Source organism: Lichenostomus cassidix, chromosome 1 (genome assembly GCF_008360975.1).
Source record: "Lichenostomus cassidix isolate B80296 chromosome 1, HeHo_3.0, whole genome shotgun sequence".
Lineage (NCBI taxonomy): Eukaryota > Metazoa > Chordata > Aves > Passeriformes > Meliphagidae > Lichenostomus > Lichenostomus cassidix.
The window spans coordinates 100,730,218-100,744,289 of record NC_139479.1 but is presented as its reverse complement, the minus strand read 5'-3'; the positions used below and the strand labels follow the sequence as shown (position 1 = coordinate 100,744,289).

Here is a 14,072-nt window from a genome sequence, read left to right as displayed (position 1 = left end):
TTCACTGATTTATAACATTTACTTTGGTTTGACTTGGTAGAGAGAATAATCTCTCTACTTTGGTAGAGAGATTATTCTTACAGACCAATTCTTTCAACAGACCAATTATAATGAAATGTACTGCTTAGTCAACAGCCAGCATACTCTATAATACATTTATTCTTTACTTCCATGTAATTTACTGCCCTGGACAGCCTTGTTCATCTGTAACTATTTTTCTTTGACATAGAATAGAATTTTATTTTGTTCTTAAAATAAACTTGTGTATTTTAAATGGGGTGAAGTAGCATTTCACTTCTAAGCATCATGTTGCGCTCAGTGGGCACAGATCTGTATTACACCAGTCAGGACATACACAAAGGAGTAAAATTATTTAATACAATGCCTGGCATTTTACCCCATACCATGGTGTTTATTTTTACAAATCAGGCTTTATAAATAGAAGCATTTATACCATGTATTTGTTTTGTATTTACAAGAAAAAGCTTCAAACAAGCTGCCTTTTTTTGAAAGGTCCATTATTGGGTGCTCACTCACACATGTGATTACTGAAGTGTACTTTTTTTTAATTTTCATTTGCTGACTGAAAGTATCCATCTAGGTGGGAACTGACTTAAAGGTCATTTGCCTCCATGTAATTGCAGTTGGAAAAATGGGCAATCCAATCAAGATACTTTGTTCTTTAACTTGTGCTCTGTGGCCTTTCATGAGAGGGGACTGGCCTGATACATAGTTCAACTCTGGAGATCTTTTTATCTTGGTCTGCCTGACTGGCTGCTGGAAATCTAGCTCTGAGTCTCTCCATACTACCTTAGCCCCTCTAAGGACGAGAGCAAACCTTTGGAAAATTATGGCCACTGAGATGTCTTCCAAGCTGAAAACTATTGAAGGTGCATCTAAAAAAATCAGCATCATGTTTATTGCAATGTTATCATGGTTTCATACTTTAGATGTATTGCATAACCATCCAATTCACATAAAATCTGGCATGAAGTCACAAGAATCACTGCTGAAAAATAACTGATTTGATTTGATTTGATTTGAACCAAAACCACCTGGAGAACTGGGTAAGTGCCTCACCTTCCTGAAATTCAGTTAGCATAGAACTAAGAACACAAAAACCTCAAAAAGAACTCCATGAAAATAGGGCTAATTAATAGTCCTCACATATAATTAGACCTGCTCAGACCTGGTCTAGCAGAGTTTCCATTGATAGTGATCTTTGAAGTGAAGAAGTGATCTTTGCAAGATTTACTCAGTCTATAACTCTGGCTGTTCCTAGTACTAAGATAAGAGAATATTTGATGCAGCAGGATGGTACCATAGGATGATGGTGAGAAGAACTGTTGCAGATCTAATTTATAAAGAGAAAATGTTGTTTGCCAGTAATCTGCCATTTCAAACAGTAGTCTTGACTCTAGTTCTCTCTTTTAAAGAGTTGCTGTTTTCTGTAGGTATATGCTCCCAAGTCTGCAAAGGGTGAACTTGCATTTTGCTGTGTTCTCCCAGAGCAGGAAAGGAAGTGAGTATGGAAAGGTCCCAGAAAAGAAAGTCATCATGCACTGATGGTACAATCTTCCATTTTATTCAATTTCTGCACAGGCACCTCTAGTCTCTCCCTCTAAATAGTGCAGGTGTGACTCACACATTATCAGGAGTTTCAGAGCAGTGTCTTCAGACACATATCCTTTTCAAGGCCTACAAAAGGAGTCACTTTTTCCCAAACTTCTGATAGGCTGATAATTGACAAAAATTTAGCTCATTGTAAAGTGGAAGGAGAGAGAATGATTTTGGGATGCGGCGTTCCTTTTCCACGGGTAAGCACTCCACGCCACAAAGAGGAGTGCAGTCCGGAGCCGGGACATGCCGGTGCATGGGCGGCAGCAGGGCTCTTCGGCAGGCAGTGGAGCTCGTGGGGACGGAAACTGGAGACGAGGCAGGCGGAAATAAGAGATGCAGGCTCCCAGGCTAGGATTCTCCAGGGAAGTTTATTGAGGGAAAAGGGGATGAGGAGCAAGGGGCGGCGAGGGGGCGGAGAGTCGAAGGCTGAGAGCCTCGAAGACCTCCGGACAGGGGTTTTTGAGGGATGGAGAAAGGGGAGTGGTTGGCTCTGAGGAGCCAACCAGGGAGAGACAGGTGGGTGGAGAGAGGGAGGGACAAAGGGTATAAATCAATAACAGAACAATGGGGAGGGGTACAAAATAGGGGTCCAATGGGGAAACAACTGGGGGAGAACTTTCTAGACTAACAACCTTAAAAGGGATAGAGGAAGGGGAGTGTGCGGGGCCAATTAACAGTTTACCGGATGCATAACTAATCCAGGGGCCGCAGGGGACCATGGTCTGTCACTGTAACCAGGAGGGCTCTCTCTGCGGCTGCCCATCCGGCCCCACAGGGCTGAGCCATCGCAACAGTGGGAGAAGCAGATTGGCCAGAGGTTTCCTCAGATGCCTCAGACATTGAGCTTGATTGTGCTCATCTTTCCTAAACGCTACTCCTTGATTGTCACTTCCCAGTTGCTGACAGAAACAATGCAACAAAGCTTTAAAAACATCAGTCTTCTACAGGTGTAGAGCCACCTTTTCCCAGTGTTTTACACTAGGAAAGCTTTTGCTAATCTTTAAAATAATTTAGCAAGAAAAGAATCTTGCAGAGAAATGCAGAACCCACTCATACTTTCTTGCTTAAAATACAGTCAGACTTTAATGCTATTTTGGCCTCTTTTGGATTAGCTGAACTCTGTCAAAAAATCTAATAAATTTTGGCTTCTGTGGTCAATAGTCAGTTTTCAGTGTGGCTTGGAAGAAATGCAGGTACTGAAAAGGAAAATGCACTCCTGCATTATCTGGCAAATTCGCCAAATCTGATTACTGCCTTTTATCTCTGTGACATGTATTTGGGTTCAATACATGTTTATCTCTGTGACATGTATGTGGGGTTCAAATTCTTGCATTACAACCTACTGTCCCAGCTTTCTTCTCAAAATGGCAAGAGACCAAAATTTGTTTCTAAAAGTAAGCTCCCTGAAAGTCTCTCAATAATACAGAATTTTAAAACAGTTTTTTCAGTGTAGTCATATTATACAGACACGATGCTGGTGCCACACTTTATACTTGCAGCAGAAAGCCGAAGAAACACCCATTTGGAAGACAAGTAAATCTTCACAGATATTATTCGTAACCCACTGCACAGTGAGAATTTTCTTATAAAAGGTGCCATGTGCTTGATCTCATAATATCTATTTTTCCCCCAAGCTGTATACTATGTACTTAATGAGGAGGATCTTCCTGCTACTATCAATGGCTGAATAGATGGATTTGAATATCACTTTCACATAGCTTAAAATTCATTAAAGATTAAGCAGGAGTGCAACTGTTCATAAAGAAAAATATTTATTATGCTAATTCTGGAAAGACTTTGTATTACTGTCATATGAGAGCCATCTGCAAATGATAGAGATCCCAAATTGCATCTTGAATGAATTATAACAGCAGGAAGAACCATTAAAAGGAAGAACAAAACAAAGACAACGAGTCATGAACTTAAAGCTAGATGTAATTTTAATTGTTTTGCTGAATTGAGTTCTATGGTCTGTTGCAGTTTTCATGTGAAGCATAGACAGAACTTTCATTTCAAATACTCATCAGCCTTATTTAAATTAAATCTTTAGTATTTCAAAAGCTTTCAAGAATGCCTCACATCTCAAGTAAAATGTTCTGATGAAAATGGAAGATAATAGTCTCATGCCATTAATGAGATAAAAATGGCAGCATTCGCATAAGAAAAATAAAATTAATTTAATTTTCAATGAACAATTAATTCTTGGACATACTAATGTTCATTGCTTTAATTTATTTGCCAACTAGTATCTTAAATAAATGTTACACAAGATATTTGCATCTTACAGGAAGCCAAATGTGGATCCCTGAAGATTGAAACACAGACAGAAGCTGTGTTTTAAGTTAGGCTCAGAAGAAAACTAGTATCTAGAATTTCAAAGTTGAAGACTTTCTTTATAACTGTGGCAGGTTTTTCATGGCTTTATTATTTCATAAATCAATTATTGTGACATAAATATAGCTGTTCCTTAAACAACAAAAAATAAGAAACCAAACAAAATGTCACGAAGTAGTTTGGGGTATAATACAAACTTTTGCTAAACTTCATTAAAATTTTGCGTTTTAATTATAGTGTATCTTACCAACAATATTGCAATAATTATTGACACTAAATACTTGTAAATACTTGCACTGAGACAATGTATGTCATGTGCCACTATAGCCTGTGCCCACTAAACACTGACTTCAGAGTGAAGAGAAAAAATTATAGATGTGCAGATTATACATGGAGCAACAACAGAGCTGCTAAAATGGAAGATGGGCTTTTTTTGAGCTATCTTTTTTCTTGAAATGCTATTTTCTATTTTTCCCTTTATTGTTTAAAGGATAATTGTCAATATGAAGTTTAAAAATGCATTTCCCTACCTCAGTTCCTGTAACAACAGTTTAAACTATTAAGTATAACAATGACAGAGACATCATTTTACCTATCCTTATGTTTGCATTTGGGGGCAGAGCAAGAGGAAAGTGGGTTATTTCTGCTCTTTTAGTTTAAGTGAAATGTCATTTTTTATGTGCTTGAATCAAGTCAAGAAACCAAGGAAATAAGAATTCAATTTGATGAAGTGCCAAACACTCTCAAATCCCATTAAAATTAGAGGACAAAATCCTAGCTAAGTAGGAGCAAATGGGAAAAAAAATCACCCAGGCAGGAAATTGCCCTTCTTTATTGTTTATTTACACAGTACCATGGATTATGTTGAGCTATGATTAGAGGAGTGGGTCTTCTCAGAATGATACAGCAATACAGGCTGCCAGGAGACTCAACAAAGACTCACACCTGCATGAGTTTTGAAAAGTTGGAATTTTCATCCTTCCATTCCATGTCTTGGCTTCATTTCAAGAGTGTAATTTTAAAATCACAATTAATTATCTACTCCAAAAAGCTACTAGTGACCATAAGATGTGTTGAGATGTTTATTTGACCAACGAAGAAAGGCCAGATGAACGCCAATTATTTAATGATAACAGCAAAAATATAGCTGCAGTGAGTCATCAGCAGTATTTCTAAATATTTCTAAATGCATAATAATATTTCTAAATTTATTTTTAAATTGGTGCATCTGTAGCAAGGCAGAAGTTCATTAATTTTCTGGTACTGAGTGTGGAGAACCCAAGAGAGGCCTTTGTAAGGGTCGATCCAAGAATCGAGTTCTGTCTCAACATTTCTTATCAGAAATTACAGGTGCAGGACTTATGCAGAGAATGCTGTGTACTTGCCTAAGGCTGGTGCGGAGCGAATGCTTCGTGCCTGCCTAAGGTAGTACGGAACGAATGCTTTGTGCCTACCCAAAGCTGGTACGGAGCGAATGCTTTGTACCTGCCTAAGGTGGTACAGAACGAAGACTTTGCACCTGCCTGAGTTGATACAGAACAAAGGCCTTGTGCCTGCCAATGCGGGTATGTGACGAAGGCTTTGCACCCGTTGCCCTGACACCCATTGTGAAAAACCTGCCGACCATGCCTCGGACACTCCTCCCCTGACCCTGCCAAGTGGAGATTGGCAAATCTCCACGAGAATTAAGGGGGGGCAAAGGCGGCTGGCAAGGAGGGACCAGGTGTATGGACTAGCATAAAAGACAGCTTTGGAGTGGCTGAACTCCGAAGATCTTCCCCACCGAAAGATCACATCGATCTTTGCAGAGGCCAAGGAACGCCGACTGACCGGGACTCCAGGGACGCTGGACGTCTGTGGACCCGTGGTGGTAGCTATAGCCCCTTTCCTGCCCTTTCCTCCCCATCTTTTCCCAATTTTCTCCCTTTCTCTCTCTATCGCAGGCCGCTTTACAGGCCAAATTAATAAAGTTCCCCCTTGGATTGAAATTTAACTCCCTTGACTTGTTGCATTTTGTGTTTTCTTTTCCTTTTTGCACTCTGAGATCGTAGCTGGTATGAACCATCACGCGTCTGCTTACGAGTGCACCGTGACATAAATTGGCGTCACGGACAGGATCCTGAAGAGGCTGAGGGACAAAACCCCTCGAAACTCATTTTTGAGGACTCTATTGGGATTCTGGCTATCAGAACTTAGAGTGCAAAAAGAAGGGGAGTTAAATTTTTGTTTTAGTGACACCTGAGAAAGGGTAAGAGTGGCCATTGGCAAGTATCTAACTTTCTCAAGTAGATTTGAGCTGGTTTTTGTTGTTTTTGAAGTTGTTTTGTTTTAGGATTAAGAATTTGTTTCTCAAGTGAATTTTGAGCTGTTGTTGCATTGTTTTTGGAGTTGTTTTGTTTCAAGATAGATTTTGAGCTGTTTTTTGTTGTTATATTGTTTTTAGGTTGTCTGGTTTCTGAATCAGGATAGAGAGAAAAGTTTCTCAAGTGGATTTGAGTTGTTTTTGTTGTTGTTTTTGTTGTTGGTTTTATTTCTGAGTGAGGATAAGGAGAAAGATGTCTGGCAAACAGGAGAAGAGAGATTCTCAGTTGGTGGATGATAAAAATGTATTATTTACATTTTTGGCTAAATATGGTGCTCGACCCTCTCCTATTGGGGAAGATTGGGCTCGAGAGAATTGGAAAAATATGCAGAGTATAGTAGATCGGATTTCTCTGCTACAGAATGAGGCTAAGGTTAAGTTTTTACTACCAGGAAAAAGCAAGACAATAGTCTGTTCTGTTTTGGGTGCCAGCTTGATCGCAGCCATTGAAGACCATCATAGGCAGCGTAGTAATGAAGGAAAAATCATAGAATCCTTAGAAAACCTGGTGCGCTGTCACCAAACAACAATTTCCAAACTGGAAAAGGAATTAGAGCGCAAGGAAGAAGAAAACCATTCCTTAAGGGCTGCTCTTGAAGTAAATCACACTAATTCACAGACCACTAGTTCACAGAATATAGCATCATCAGGATCAATTAACCTGATGTATCCACAGAAGGAATTGGAACAGATGACAAAATTTGATGAAAATCCCCCTTATTTAAGACCCTTATTCAAAACTGAATTTTCTTACCCTAATGATGAAGATACTGACCCCCACATAATCACCAAGGAAACGCCCTATTCTGCCACTAAACTAGCCAAGTTCAAAAGGGAATATGGGCATCTTATCAAAGAATCTGAAACAGAATATGTGTCTTTAACTGGGGGTGATCAAATACAATTGAGTGAAAAGGAGGCTGAGGGTTACTGGGGCCACGGAGTTTTCTTAACAACAGGTGATCACCGAGCCCCATGGTCTCCAACTCAGTGTGCTGCTTACTGGGCTGGAGGGTTAAACCCTCTGGACAGGGGAGACCCCTTGGCAATAATAGGCACAGCTGACCAATTACTAGAAAGTGTACACAAAGCTGCTTGCCTACAAATGATACATGAGAGAAAACTAATTCTTGGATGTGAATTACCAATGATGTTATCTGTTAACCCTGAAATTATGACTGCCTTAATAAGGGGACTGCCTGAATCACTCAAAACCACAGAGACAAGTCTCCAGAAGACCACAGCATCAACGAGTCCTGTGGAGCGGTCGCAGATTTTTATGTGCAGAGGTGATAATAGCAGAAATACAGGCAGTACCAGTACAGACTCTTACACAAATTCCTCTGACTTTTCAACACCAGTCCTGCCAGGTAACAGACCTCACCCTAGACCTAAAGTCTGGACATGGGGGGAGGTAACACAAGAATTAGTTGATTACAGTAGAAAATACTGTCTGATAAAGCCTCTAGAAGAGACATCAAGAGGTATCCAGCAAGTAGGAGTTAAAAATGCACTGCCCTGCCCCAGCAAAACTATGGATGTTGCCAAGGAACTGTCACAGCCTAAACCCCTTTCTGTCCAACTTGATTGGTGGTGTTTAGGACTTAAAAAAGGAATTCCTAGAGATTTGATGGATGGTTTACCTTTAGAAAAATTGTGCAAACTGGTAACTCAGTGGCGTGTGACAAAACCACCTTCCTCTGTGAAAGAAAGTGCACCCGTTGCAGCTTCTGCCCCCCCTTTCGTGGATGGTGCAGACAAGACATCAAAGCAAACCTTTTTCTCCAGAACAGGGAAACTAGGATCTCCATTTCCTAGTGGTGGGCAGGGAAATGGAGAATGGATCTATGTTAAACAGCTCACCAAAACAGAAAAAGGAGATGTGTTAATAACAGCTATCGTGGGATTTTATTCTCGCAGCTTTAAGGATGCTGAGAAAAGGTATACTGCTTGGGAGAAAGGCTTGTTTATGGTAAGTCTGTCTTTCATTGAAGTTGATGCACTGATTGACCATTTCTGTGATGTGTTTTCTGTAACAGAAGAAGCCTCAAAGAACCTTTCTATCCAAGAAATGGAGAGCCTGGATATCAACCAAGATAAACCTGCCTCAGTCATCCGGGTGGCCCCTCCTTTTTCCCAACACCAAACAATAAATGCCTGGTTTATTGTTCCATCATTTTAATTCCCTTTTGCCTGAAAAGGGCAAGGTCTCTATTTTTTGTTTTTGCAGGAGAACCCCGTGGGACTTTAAGAATTTCTATAGAAGAAATATGAATAAAAATTGAAGACTTAAATCTGCAAATGGCCTACAAAATTTTCATTATATCGCTCATGCTTTTCTGCATTACACCTTCTTCCTATAACCAAAATAATAATGAATTGCCTTGGTCTCAAGCCTTCATAGAATATTCTAGCTCTTCCAGAAATTATCCCAAAAATAACCATCCAAATTTGGCTTTAGTTGTAATGCATGATGACAAAATTTACCATTCGTCTGATTGGGTCTGGGATAAAAATGAGTGGGTTAGAACCCTACCCGGTATCATTGATGAAAAAATTCAAGTGGAATGCAGAAAAGTGGAACCTGGTTTTCAATACCATTTGTAATTGGAAACACCAGCCAACAACAAATATTATTTAAACCAGAATGGTCTCTCAAAAAGGTTGCTCCCTTTTCTCCTGGAGATGTATGTCGAAGAGACCTGACTGGTGTTTTTAGGAACTAGATTGGGGATTCTAAATAGCATTGATTCAGAGATATTATTGAATAAATTGGCTACTGCAACTTTTGATCTGACAAAAATGCAACAGCCTTTAAGGAGGCATTTTTCCCACAGAAATCTGAAAAATAATTTGGGATAGTGCTAACAATTTTGAAAAGAACCTCCAATCTTGGTGGAAGTTGGTAAATTTTACCTATAATCATGTTAATAACACTGTTACAGCTTACGCATTAACTATTCACAATGCTTCAGTATCTTTGATTTATCCTGTTTTCACATTAGGCTTGAACCACAATGGAACTATACTCTATCCTTTCGAGCACAGAGCATGGGCCCAAAAGGTGAATGATAAATGGCAAATGATAGACCTGGAATCCTGCATTGTGTGGGAACAACTGTAAAAATAACACCATCAGAACACGAGATTTTTGTTTAGACACTGACCAAAATGTTTGCCATTTTGAAATTCGTCCTGAAATTAACCCTGAAACCGTAATCATTTACATTGGCAAGGGTTGTGCATGCTTAAGAACTGTTTGTAGTAATATCATAGTAGGAAATGTGATAGCTTATACCAGTAATCATACAAATATTTGTATTTGTAATTTTACTGAAATCATGGGATGTGACTTCGCTTACTCAGCTCCAGTCGCTTCCCACCAAATTCTGAAATCTGATATCACATTGATTCATATTGAGCAAGCTGCATGGCAAAAAGTAAATGTAAAAATCTTTCCTATCTTGTTTCCCTTCCTTCCCTTCTCTCCCCTTCCCCCATCCTTAGTGTTACCACCATGTGGTCCCGAAGACAACTCATCCAGAAGACACCTCATCACAAAGAAAGACAACTCACCCAGAAGACGACTCATCATGAAGAAGACAACTGGTCCTGAAGATAAACGTTGAGCCACCGGGTGGTGTAAGGGTCGATCCAAGAATCGAGTTCTGTCTCAACATTTCTCATCAGAAATTACAGGTGCAGGACTTATGCAGAGAATGCTGTGTACTTGCCTAAGGCTGGTGCGGAGCGAATGCTTCGTGCCCGCCTAAGGTAGTACGGAACGAATGCTTTGTGCCTACCCAAAGCTGGTACGGAGCGAATGCTTTGTACCTGCCTAAGGTGGTACAGAACGAAGACTTTGCACCTGCCTGAGTTGATACAGAACAAAGGCCTTGTGCCTGCCAATGCGGGTATGTGACGAAGGCTTTGCACCCGTTGCCCTGACACCCATTGTGAAAAACCTGCCGACCATGCCTCAGACACTCCTCCCTTGACCCTGCCAAGTGGAGATTGGCAAATCTCCACAAGAATTAAGGGGGCGCAAAGGCGGCTGGCAAGGAGGGACCAGGTGTATGGACTAGCATAAAAGACAGCTTTGGAGTGGCTGAACTCCGAAGATCTTCCCCACCGAAAGATCACATCGATCTTTGCAGAGGCCAAGGAACGCCGACTGGACGGGACGCCAGGGACGCCGGACGTCTGTGGACCCGTGGTGGTAGCTATAGCCCCTTTCCTTCCCTTTCCTCCCCATCTTTTCCCAATTTTCTCTCTTTCTCTCTCTATCGCAGGCTGCTTTACAGGCCAAATTAATAAAGTTCCCCCTTGGATTGAAATTTAACTCCCTTGACTTGTTGCATTTTGTGTTTTCTTTTCCTTTTTGCACTCTGAGATCGTAGCTGGTATGAACCATCACGCGTCTGCTCATGAGTGGACCGTGACAGCCTTTCATTGCTGTCCAAGAGCCAACCAGCTGTATCATGGTATAAATGTCTGGGGAAAACATACATTCTTACAAGACCTCTTAAATAAAAAAGTAACACACAAGGCTAGCAGAAATAAAAGAATTAAACTGATGACAGCTGGCCATTACTGCATGGCCTGGCATGTTCCTGTTCCTTCGCTCTCCCCCCATAAATCATCACCAGTGCCTAAATTACTTCTTTGTGTCAACACTAAGAGGGGACAAGGCTTTTTGGCACAGGAAGATCTGTCCTGTTACCTTAATGATTACCAATGCCTTGTTTAAAAGCCCTACAAACTAAAATATTCTGTATGATGTATTTGAATTTTATAATATAATCCTCTGTATTCTCAGCTGAAGGCATCAAAGAAGGTTTAGATGGCAGAGTGTTGTTCTGAAATGTTGAACATTCTTTTGGCAATTCCTAGGATAACCCTGAGTCAAAAAGTGTATTAAGATATTATTTGCACATTATAGGTCTTGCAGTACCAAGGGGTCAAATAAGTCTTGGAGACTAAACACCAGAGATACAAACAACTGTCTTCTATTTACGCTTTGAGAAAACAAAGTACACCTAAAATCAATGTACAGTGTTCTTTATCTTCAGCAATGGCCTGAATCTGTGCTTCATATTAGAATATATTACAGGGAGAGAGGGAAATATTTCAGCTCTGTCGGGGGTCGAGTACATTTGGAATTTCTTCCCATTCCTGTTACTAAGCAACAAATAGTTGAGTGTTTTAGAGCCATCAAGTCTTTTGTAAAAGACAAAAGGTGTGCTTGGGCAGGGCACAGTAAGGGAAGACCCGGCCCTGGGAACGCTCTCTCGTGGTTCGGATGCTGAGAGGAGAGGCTGCTCTTTGCTTTTCAGCTGCCACCGGAGGAAATCCAACTGTGCCCTGTTTTTTCTCTTCTCCTGGATGGGTGAGCTTTTGACTCAACCTTTTTTCCCGCTGGGAAGGGCACATTTCCCTGCGCTGCGTTGTTTTCGCAGCTGCTGCTGGGAGAGTCCGGCTGCCTCTGCTGCCTGCCCCCACCCTCTGCCGCACAAGACCGTGGCATCTGCTGTGACTGCAGAAATCCTTGCTACCTCGCTGGCTAGCCAGGAGGGAGCCAGTGCCTGCCCCTGCTGCCCTGCTTTCTCGCTGCTCCGAGCTGCTTCGCTGCCCTCCACGCTTCTCAGCCTGTCCGCCATTACTAGCTGCCTGACGCTGACCTGACCCTGCGCCACAGCGCCACCTGCAGCCGCTCGGGAGTCATCGCACCTGCCCTGCCTGGCCGGGAGCTCAACAGCGCCCCTGCTGCTTGCAACTGTGATTACACCACACAGGAAAAGGCTCAGCAGCTCACAAGTCATCTGCTATTGGTTTTCTGGTTCTAGTTGTGGTTGCTTTTATTGTTATTGCTTGTTTATGGATACTAGTAAAGAACTGATATTCCTTTTTTCCCCATACCTTTGCCTGAAAGCCCATGATTTACAAAATTAAATAATTTGGAGGGAGGGGAAAAATCACATTCTCTGTCCTAAGGGAGGGTTCAACCTCTCTTGGCAGACACCTGTCTTTCAAACCAAGACAAGCTCTCATTTTGTTAACATAGGGTTAAGATATTTCTAAAATCGGGATAGCTAAAAGTGGGCTTTGGGAATGGGGGTAGGTATTGTAGATCATGTGAAACTGCACCTGGGGACCTGCATGTACAAGTTCATGGTGATGTGAAAACGAAGATTGTTTACAAAATATTAGGAATGTTTTAGCTAAATCATGCGGATTTGCACCTGTGAAATAAATCAGAAATATTGCGGGAAGAGGGGTCTTAAAGTCATGCTTGGTGGAAAACAATGGAACAATATTAAGTTGATGATTAACACATGATTATACAACTGTTACGTGAGGGAAGAGTACAAAATGCATTCGCTTCAAATCAATGTGAAGTCAGATTTGGGTACATCTTACCCCTGGCTTCCGAGCTCAAATAAAAAGCACCTGCATGTAATCTCCGTGATTATGTGCTATCCGCGCTAACAATTTAGCAACTGACTTCAGCAATCCAATTAAAAAAGAGAGGTAAGATTTTTTTTTTTCACATACCATTTTGTTTTTCAGAAAATGCTACTGGAAAAATATAATGGCATAAGTAAAACTACACTGACAGAGGGTCTGACATAGTCCTTTGTTCTCAAGTACCCTCAGGAGGAGCCTCCTTTCTGCAACAGTTTAATGAAAATTGGCTCCTAATTTTGGACATAGGAGCTGGGAATCAAACAGTGAGAATACTGGCCTCTGATTTCTTTCTCTTTACTCGATACATTTGGAAATGGCCCTGACATTTTCAGTAAAGGCTGGGTTCCCATATGACTTCTACATGTTCCATGATCAGGGATTCTGGAGACAGTCAGAAATGGTGAATCAGCAGTTGTAGGCCAAGTAAAAATTCAGCTCTTGAACCATAGCTGTTCGTGACATGTCTGATCAAGCAGGAGTAGACGAGCCTAAGACGTGTTCTAGGGATTGCTGACACGCTGAGAAAAATAGTCAGGTTTTGCCCTAGGAAATGTCCAGGGCCCAGAACACTCTCACAATTCATTTTCTCCTTACAACATCTTGAAAGGTTTTAAATTAACTTTTGAAGTATTTGCAAGATTCTATGACTGACATACTTTCTCACAACTGCATTATTTTTCAGTACTGAGAAAAAAGGATTTAGTATCCTGAATGTTTAAATTCATTTCCAGATAAAAAGAAATATTTTCATCCCTCAAACACTAAGATTTATTCTAAAAGAGCACTAAGTTGTACATTTTGTTGTATTTTGCTTTCAGAGGCAGACACCAAAAGCTGGTGAAGGGATAGATGATGAAAGGGTGTCGGAATACACACACACAGATTGCACACGGTGCACTTCGAAACGTGCTTAATCTGAGTACACTGAGATTGGACATTCCATGAAAATTATAGTTCAAAGACATTCTCTTTACAATTCGTTTGTTTGATATCCCTGCAAGTATATTGGAAAAAAAGACACTGGAATCTATGTGTAATTCACCCATTTTCTTCTATCATCTGCTTGCTGTTCACGTTTTAATTCAGAAACAACCACAGGTGATAAGTGTCCTTGTGAAATGCGATCATGCTTCCTTCTGGCTGTAACTATGATTTCAAGGGAATAAGTGGCTAATATGACAAGCAGCCCATCATATTTTGTGTTTAAGAATGTACATATAAGGTCAGACTTATAATTACAACTACAAGCAAACATTTTCATTATTTTTAAAGCTTCTGAAGCAAATTG

At 40.8% G+C, this 14,072-nt stretch overlaps 1 protein-coding gene across 1 annotated transcript; it reads left to right on the top strand.

The window, feature by feature from the left end:
• The first annotated feature begins 6,426 nt into the window (after positions 1 to 6,426).
• LOC146445461 (uncharacterized) lies at positions 6,427 to 9,932 on the top strand. Its single transcript, XM_085042712.1, has 2 exons — positions 6,427 to 8,257; positions 9,824 to 9,932. Exons 1-2 carry the CDS (start codon positions 6,510 to 6,512, stop codon positions 9,930 to 9,932), a joined length of 1,857 nt encoding a protein of 618 aa, XP_084898838.1. The 5' UTR covers positions 6,427 to 6,509.
• Positions 9,933 to 14,072: the final 4,140 nt, after the last annotated feature.